Source organism: Ciona intestinalis, chromosome 13, assembly GCF_000224145.3.
Source record: "Ciona intestinalis chromosome 13, KH, whole genome shotgun sequence".
Taxonomy (NCBI): domain Eukaryota; kingdom Metazoa; phylum Chordata; class Ascidiacea; order Phlebobranchia; family Cionidae; genus Ciona; species Ciona intestinalis.
In genome coordinates, this window is record NC_020178.2 from 1,598,101 (window position 1) to 1,607,426 (window position 9,326).

Consider the following 9,326-nt stretch of genomic DNA (forward strand, 5'->3'; position numbering starts at 1 on the left):
CTATCCTAGAACCCTGGGTGTTGGGGTAATGGGGCAACTCTGGCTTAAATCCCTGGGTGTTGGGGTAATGGGCAACTCTGGCTTAAATCCCTGGGTGTTGGGGTAATGGGCAACTCTGGCTTAAATCCCTGGGTGTTGGGGTAATGGGGCAACTCTGGCTTAAATCCCTGGGTGTTAGGGTGATGGGTCAACTCTATCCTAGAACCCTGGGTGTTGGGGTAATGGTGCAACTCTGGCTTAAATCCCTGGGTGTTGGGGTAATGGGCAAACTCTGGCCTAAATCCCTGGGTGTTGGGGTAATGGTGCAACTTTGGCTTAAATCCCTGGGTGTTGGGGTAATGGTGCAACTCTGGCTTAAATCCCTGGGTGTTAGGGTAATGGGTCAACTCTGGCCTGAATCCCTGGGTGTTAGGGTGATGGGTCAACTCTGGCCTGAATCCCTGGGTGTTAGGGTGATGGGTCAACTCTGGCCTGAATCCCTGGGTGTTAGGGTGATGGGTCAACTCTGGCCTGAATCCCTGGGTGTTGGGGTAATGGGCAAACTCTGGCTTAAATCCCTGGGTGTTAGGGTGATGGGTCAACTTTGGCCTGAATTCCAGGTTCTCTAACAAGAATCTTACAAATACAGAATTTCTGTAGAAACGTGATGCTATTGGAACATATTTATTAGGATGAGACCTCTTTTAATGTAAGTATCTATTTGCAATTAGTTATTTTATGAACTACCGGTGTCGGGATAAATTTGTTCCCACCGATATATTTGTACCGGGCGCTCTTGCGCATGCGCCGAGACGCTACTGCGCAGTAGCACGACACCGGTTGACCGGTACCGCGTTGTCAGAGCGCACTTAGGCGAGAGCCAGAGGGATCGGTTCGAGGCTCGACACTGCCACCGTTATGTCGTTGTGGATATTCTGGCTAGGTATTTTGTGGCCGTATACGAGTGACTGTAAGTGTAAAATATAAAACAGCCTTGATTAAGGCGCTTACGAAACAACTGTCGTCAAAATACGCTATTGTTTTAATTGTTGTTACCCCTTCTCTACGTTGTTTCAATAATATATATTATGATGGGGTAAAGTAGGATTCCTTCTATCACATACTATCCAAATATTCTGATCATGTTTTAAACAGTTAACAACAGTCTATGGAAGTCGTGAGGATATAGTTTTATAATTCTACGAATTTTCTTTGTTTACTACCAAATGGGACGAGAATATAGAATAAAAAGGTGTCCCATCTTCCTCCACCCTACTGCATTTGTTATTAGTCGGACTACGAAATCTGTTTTTCACTCCAAGGTGACGTATACATAGAAAGAATGCGAAACTAAAGTTTTGTCCCTTTTGGCGAAACCGCATCTCTTCTTTGCAAAAGGAAGGCTGTTTAATAAAGTAAGTTAGACGCCCAACCACCGAAGTCACCACAAGAATGCGTTGCAACACAGCTACAAGAAATGGCAGTAAACAATTCGCTGCAACGACATAAATAAATGGGTTATGTCTTTATGCAATTTTTTGCGGAAGTTACCCGAAACATTTATGACATTATGATAAACATGAAATAATGTAACTCGCCAAATACACACATAAACCATTTGGTGGCGGTTGGATCATACAGTCTAGTTGTGTTAACAATAATAACGTCTTCAGGTGGCTGTACGCAGTATCCGAGTTCCGCATGCGGCAGCGAAATCCGGACAAAACAGACAAAACGGACGAATTCCGGATACTGTGTACAGCCACCTTTCTTCGTAAAGATACGGTTATATAACTCTGTAAATATTCTGTATTTACTACCACATGGGACGATAAAAAATGAAAGCATGGCCCATCTTACCCCATCCGTATAGTTTCCCGCAATGCAAATAATCGCATAAAAAGCTTATTTAAGCGACGTAAGATGTATATCATCATTACAGACGCATGAACAACGAAATGTGTACCATCTTACCCCAATCTACTGCATAGCATTTAAATAAAAGCACACATCATAAGCACAGCCGCCGTTACAACAGCCTGTATCGCAGATTAAACTCTATATGCCGGCTGTTGTATTCAACAAAGCATTGCAAACGCCGGTCGTTTGCATCAAAGAGTTTGTATTGCTTTAATAAGCCGACCAAGCAATTCGCACGTCAAGGCGAAGCAGCAGTTTCATTGGTTTAACCTGGATTCGTCACAGAACCTATTTACACGTCACAATCAACCTAATTAGCGCTAGGTCAACGACGTTTCATTGCTGGGAATTAAACGCAAATATTTGCTGTTAAAACCACTTAAAAAAGTCGGGCCAAAAGCGTATTTTTTTGTCAGCATTTTTTGCCCAACTAATCCTTTATATTTTTACATACGATAATCTTGGTTAAATTAATGAAGAATTCAAACCGAATGTAATAAAGCGCTCATGAGGTTAATCCTTATACACGTAAACATTAATTAAAATATGATTTATTTCTCGAAACGGTAATGAGTTAGTAATGTAATAACGTAGCTGTATGAGTTAGAAAATTAAATTAAATGCGTTTAATACTGTGTATGTAATTTTAAGCTTTTTTACTCGTTATTTGTGCTTTTGCAATGTGATTTCGATTGTTATATAGTAGGGTGGGGAAAGATGAGACAACTTTAGCACATAATATCCAAATATCCTGATTGTGTTTTAAACAATTAACAACGGTCTATAAGAGTCGTGAGGATATGGTTTTATAAATCGTTGATGTTTCTTGTTTACTATTAAATGGGATGAGAAAATAGAGTCAAAATGTGTCCCATCTTCCCCCACCCTACTGTATATAAAGAGATAATAATATGTGAGTACTATTCGCAATTTTAACAAGTAACTCGGAATATAAAACAGAAAGAACTAACGCTTGGTGTAAACCTGAGTTATTTCGTGCAGCTTCAGCAACTCTAAGTCCACGCCTGACTGAATGCCGAATATGCTTTGCAGAACTCGAACCGCAATTCCTCTGCTTGGCCTAGGCTTATGACGTCACATAGTGCTATTTGACTTCATAATGTAGTTTGCTAATTTGAAATTTTTAAATTATGTTACACGTGGTTAGGAAGGGAATATAGCACAAAATTGTATCATGTATTATTTAAAGGGTTTTTGAGATTGAATTTTACGCTGTAATCGTAGACGGGCATGGGTTTTGGACATTTTGCGAATATAAATGATCAGAATATATAGTTGAGTGAAGATACTTGCTGTTCTATACGAGCGAGGTTCTGCGAGAAGGCAAGCCAGAATACTTGAGATTCAGTTAAACTAGACCGCTTCCTTCCCCCCAAAACATACTTATACTTATTCACTAGAAAATCGTTAATTAGTATTACACTCGTAAACACGGGTAAAACGTTTGTTACTTAAGAAAATAAGGTTTTATTGACCATTGTATATGTTGGTTGTTATACAACATACGGTGCTTGCATTTCAACGTTGCCGTGACGTCATTAGAACTTTTCGTAAGTTCAAGCAGGCGTGAAACATTTAAAGTGACAAACTGCAGGCTGTGGTTGGAAAAGAAGAAGTTTGAATTGCCGATTTAACGCGGCGTTTACTTTCGACAAAGACAGCACAGTGGGGAACCATTCAAGCTTGAAGGAGTACGAGAATTCGCGAACAACCGCGATTTCCGCTGTCTGGGCTATATGAGACAACTTTTTTCCTTCGGTCGGAATATTTTAACTTGTGGCAAGGAACGGTCATTTCTGAAATCACTTGCCGCTACAGGCGCGGCCCCGGAGTTGCGTTTTACGGTTTAGGAAGCGGCATTGAAGTTGACGGGCGCGAAAGCGACCGCGAACTATTCGTTCAATTGTGAGCGAAACAATGGGCACCAGCACATCGTCCATTGTTACGCCACAATGGGGCAAACAATCAGCATTAGCGGCGTGGCTGCTGTGCTGCATTAGCTTGGCTATAATTCCAAACGTACAAACGGGTGAGTCGACTTGTATTTTTATTTTTGAACTACTTTATCTATGCCTATAACTGGTAAATAAACATCTTTAAACGTACTGTTGGGTTTAATTTGCTTGGCTCTAATTCCAAACGTACGTCTTTTATAATGGTTTAACTATTTAATAATGCCTATGAATAAACTATCCTATGTTATAGGACTTATAACTCCTGTTTGAATCGGTTGCATTTGTTTTGTATGATAATTTTATTCAAAATAGCTAAATACGTTACATTCGATTTCTAAATTCCCGTTGTTTGGTCGCGCTATCATTTTCCGTAATAATATCGATTGAATCTTGTGCGGAATGTTAAAGAATCGGCGGCGGCAATCGCGTTAATCATTGATTAGTAGAATTGTCTTTTATTACGTAACAGTACCCATCGCATTGTCTGTGTGTGATGTTATAATAGAGAAAGTTGAAGTTCATTATACTGGCTTGTTAGAGAACAATAGGTTTATTGTTTTTAACCGCGTAATCGCCGATGCGCATCGAACGCGATCGTGCATCTCGAACGTCTAGACCAAGTTCAAAGTTGTCGGGTTATGACGTCATCGTTCCTCGGGGAGGAAAAAATGACAAACAATTTTCCCGCCCAAACAAAAAGTGCCTTAAGTCGCACATCACCAATTTTGTAGTAATTGTTTGCATTTTGTAATCTAAATTTATGCATTTAACATATATTGCACCATTTTAACTCCATTTTACAATAACTGTGTTTTTCTGACCTACATACATTAAATCCCACTTTCATAACATACCATAACTTATAATGTGGTTTATGTAATACCAGTTTGGTTCTGTGGTTAAGTTGTATGGTAACGGAAAGGTACTGAGTTCAATGCTCGGTACTGATAGCTGTAGGCGCGTAGCACTTAGAACGGAACGTGTGGTAACTTGTAAGCGGGCATGAGGTGTATGAAACAGAACACTTATCTTATACCGACTTTCGTTGCTCTGTTATGTAAAGATAAGTTAAATACACATCTTTATATAACGTTTAACTATATTAAAATATTTCTTTCCAGCTCGAATTGACTTGTTGGACAGATTTAAGATATCGACCAGTCTTGGGGTGTCTCCTGTTCCGGGGAGTTGCGCCAATGCAAAGAAAAGGGCTGCACCAAGAACTGCCTTCAGGCTTTCTAGAAACACCCAGGCCATTGCTCTACCATCGGACTATGTCTTCAGCGAATTCGGTAATGTGTGTTTTAAATTGTAAACCCAGAGTAATTGGCTAAAAACATGATAAAAACTGGTCATAGCAATGGTTTTAGGCCTATATACTTTTGAATGGTAACTATAGATGCAAAATCTAGTTACAGTTTACTCGAAATGGTTAACCTTTTTTACATATATATTTAAAACGAGTAAAACTTTAAAATAGACCTCTAAAACTGCCATGTTTGCCCATTTAAATATTAAGAAACCTAAATCCTGTGAAAAGGTTACTAAAACTTCTTTTCCTTAGTTCGCGATGGCTTCCCTCAAGAGTTCTCGATCACGGCAATTATCAAACCAAAAGTTGGGGTCAGGAATCCATTCCTGCTCCAAATGATGCACGCTGATCGGTGGAGACAACTTGGTTTTACTGTGGGAGAAGAACCAGAGTTCCACTACAGAACAGACACAGACGTTCCACCTGACTATCCAACCTTCTCGAGTGTCAATCTTGCTGATGGAAGGTATTGTAAATTAATATATGTATCGTGTATATGTAGTTCTATATGTATTTGTAGTTGTATATGTGTGGTTCTAATGTATTTGTTTTTCTATATGTGTATGACTATATGTGGTTCTATATGTATATGTAGATTTGTTGAATAACCACCATTCTAAAAATAAACTATTGCGACCCATATCCAAAAACTACAAGACCGCACATTGTTTAAAAAGACTGGTTGTTCGAAAATTACGGACAATTTCCTTTAAATTCCCTGTTATTCCACAGCTAGCGGTTAGCAAATATTTCAAGATTAGATGTCTAGGTAAAAAGGAAACCTGTGGTTTATAGCAGGGTGCCTTGGTCTCATCCATTATTACTGATCTTTTTTGGTTTCCTACATTGCCTAGAGCAAATTTTTACCATGATATTGTATTTACCTGACACATACTTGACATTTACATATGTCTGGAAATTGAAGGTGTAATATTTAACTGTCAATATCAAAACTAATCACTTCGACTTTTGCAAATGTCAAAATCTGCATCATGTGTATTGTATATCTTAATTGCAGGTTGCAGCAATTGATCTATTTAGTTTTTTTACCGGTACTGTTTTATTAACAACTGATATTTTTCTGCTGATTTTATTCTGTTTTTTTTGTTTTATTTAATATGACATTTCCTACTAAATTTAGAGGAATAAACAAAAACTTGGTTTATTTATGTTATTAAACTGTGTTTGTATACATAAATACTTTCTATTATTTAACGTAAGTTTCTAGTTGTATATATTCAACCACAAACTTTAGTATATGGTGTATATTTAAAAACAATATATTTAAAAACAAAGTTTAGTATCTGGTGTATATTAACCACCTTTTTGCTTTACAGATGGCACAAAGTTGCGTGGTCAGTTTACAACGAGAACGTACAGTTGTGGGTGGATTGCGTCATGGTGACGGAGAAGATCGTTCGATCTGACGCGAACACACAACTCAACCTTGGAGGTGTGGTTTTGCTAGGAAAAGAACCCGGGACATCTGGAAATGGATTTGTGGTTAGTAGTCTGTCTTGTTTTATTAAGTACATAGGGGATACGGCCAGTTTCAATACGAACATTACATATAATAGGGTGGGGAAAGATAGGACACCTTATCATTCTATTTTCTTGTACCATTTCGTAGTAAACAAAGAACATTTAAATAATTATAAAACTGTATCCTCTCGACTACCATAGACCCACAACTCCCATGGACTGTTGTTAATTGTTTAAAACAGATCAGGATATTTAAATATTATGTGCTGAAGGTATCCTGTCTTTTCCCACTCTACTATATATGGCCAGTTTCAATATGAATATTACTTATAATTGTATTAAAAGCCAAAACAATCTTTTTGTAACTTCTGGAGGTGGTTTTAGATAAAACCTTTAACATTAATGAACTAAGGCTTATGCTGGCACCTTAAAACCACCCTTACCACAATTGTAATAACTTTATAAAGTGATAAAACTTGAACCCAGTTTTTAAGCCACCAATGCCCTTTGTCCAAGAGGACCATACAACTAAAGGACCAGACTCTCAACAATTATTCATCTATTCATTCAATCATTCATGTTACCAGGGAGACATAGAAAACCTATACTTCGACTCAGACCCGAGTGTAGCTGGCCAGATGTGTTTCCCAGCATCCAACCTATCTCCAAACTGTGGATCTACAGCAGCAGCCATCAGGGAAGAACCAGAAACTGCTGTTGTGAGTCAACAATGCCCATTATGTGCCATAGTATTTTAATTGTAAAATAATTACAGTTCTCTGCCACAAAAGAACTTATAAAAATATGTAATGTTTTATTAGAAAACAAAAACAGTAATGTTAATAATACCAATTTTTTATCATACATAGACCAATACACCGTTGTATACGCTTTATTTAAACCATTGGTATTGTTCATGGTATAAATCCTAATAAGAATCCTCTTTGTAGTTCTCTGCAGCTGGCACCCCAAACCCAGAGGAATCTGAAGGTTTAATAATTCCTGATTCATCTTTACCTGGTGAAAGGGATGGGGGAAGGGGAGATAATGGAGATGGTGGAAGCAGGGTAAGGATAGCATGCCAATATAAGTATAAAGTCATAGGCGCGTAACATTGCTAAGCAATATGCACAGTATGTATATATATATAATATTTAAGGCTTTGTATGTAATATTTTTTTTGTATTTTTCAAACTAAATGAAACAAAACTTTTTATCTTCAGGGACAAAAAGGAGAGAAGGGAGAACAAGCTGTGATTGAACCTGTAAGTATTATAACATAGTAAGCACTATGATGTAATTAGTATAAGAACATAGTAGGCACTATGATGTAATAAGTATCATGAGATAACTAAATGAAATAAATAAATGTATTACAAAAAAAACTGCAAAACATAATTGAATGTAAAAATGTACAGTCTGGAGCGTTTTACTAAATAATAAATGTGATACAGTTACATTTTTTTATTTAAACTTTGATTAATTTGTCGTTTAAGAATTCTTCTACACTGTTAGTATTACAAATCTATAAAAGGAAGTAGAACCCTTCATCTGTAAGGGTCAATATGACATTATTTTAACAACCATTTTTTTTCAGGGGATTTTCATTCCTGGACCCCCCGGACCGCCTGGAGAACCTGTAAGTTGTTTATAGGATGTTTATGTTATTTTATAAGATGTCTATGTTAGTTTTAGGATTTTAAATTGTCTATATTTGTCTGGTATTACATTTTTTTCAAACTTTATAAAAGATATGCTTTACTTTATAATATATTGTTACTTAACAATTAACCATTGTTGTTTCTGATGTAACAATTGCCTTTTTTATATCACAGGGTCTCGACGGACCTCCTGGATTCCAAGGACCACCGGGTGGCCCCGGAGAGATGGGAGATCGGGTAAATGAAATATGGTTTCTATGTTTGAAATAATACATTCCATACCAATACATTAATCAATGCTTATTTTAATCTCAGTTGCATAATGTAAAACAGGTTTTTCTAAAAAAATTTTTTTAAAACTTCACGAATGTGTGTTTGGTAAAACATCCCTTTTATACCTTTAAACTGTAAATAGTACAATAACATAACATATATTAATAACGTTAATAATATAATGTATTGTTTTCAAGGGCCCTGCTGGTAGAGATGGACTTCCTGGCGCCAAGGGGCTTCCTGGTCCGCCTGGTCGACACATCATGATACCAGTAAGTTATTATGTCATAATCATAATGTATATTATGTGGTCATATAAAACTGGGTTCATAATATAGTTTGTAATGTAAAGAATGTAATATGCATTAATATGTATGTATGTGCCATTATATGTCATAATATGATAAATGATGTCACAATAAATCCTAAATTTGGCAAAATATAGGAAAAAATGCTAATGTTATTCCAAAATGGCTGAAAGCGGTTCTTCAGATGCATTATATGCACTTGGCGTTGTAATTGTTGTTGCCATAATAGCGTTCCATGCTTATCATTGCTATTGCCCAGAAGAAATAAAAGAAGCGCCCTGAATTTATGCAAAGAGCCTTTGAATTATTCTTGATGAATTTGGAAATAAACTGAAATCTGTAAAATTAACTTTGTCTCTTTTTTGACGGGCGCTTTTTTGTAGTTTCCTAATTTTTGAATTACAATTTATCATGT

At 37.0% G+C, this 9,326-nt stretch overlaps 1 protein-coding gene across 1 annotated transcript in view; it reads left to right on the forward strand.

Moving 5' to 3' along the window:
* Positions 1 to 3,571: 3,571 nt before the first annotated feature.
* The window catches only part of LOC100184583 (collagen alpha-1(V) chain-like), a 29,229-nt gene continuing 23,474 nt past the window's right edge, over positions 3,572 to 9,326 (forward strand). Inside the window, 10 exon segments of the mRNA XM_026837283.1 lie at positions 3,572 to 3,949; positions 4,997 to 5,167; positions 5,440 to 5,653; positions 6,525 to 6,690; positions 7,257 to 7,388; positions 7,620 to 7,736; positions 7,893 to 7,934; positions 8,267 to 8,308; positions 8,505 to 8,567; positions 8,801 to 8,875. Of these exon segments, the coding sequence (XP_026693084.1) occupies positions 3,838 to 3,949; positions 4,997 to 5,167; positions 5,440 to 5,653; positions 6,525 to 6,690; positions 7,257 to 7,388; positions 7,620 to 7,736; positions 7,893 to 7,934; positions 8,267 to 8,308; positions 8,505 to 8,567; positions 8,801 to 8,875 (1,134 nt within the window). The 5' untranslated portion in view covers positions 3,572 to 3,837.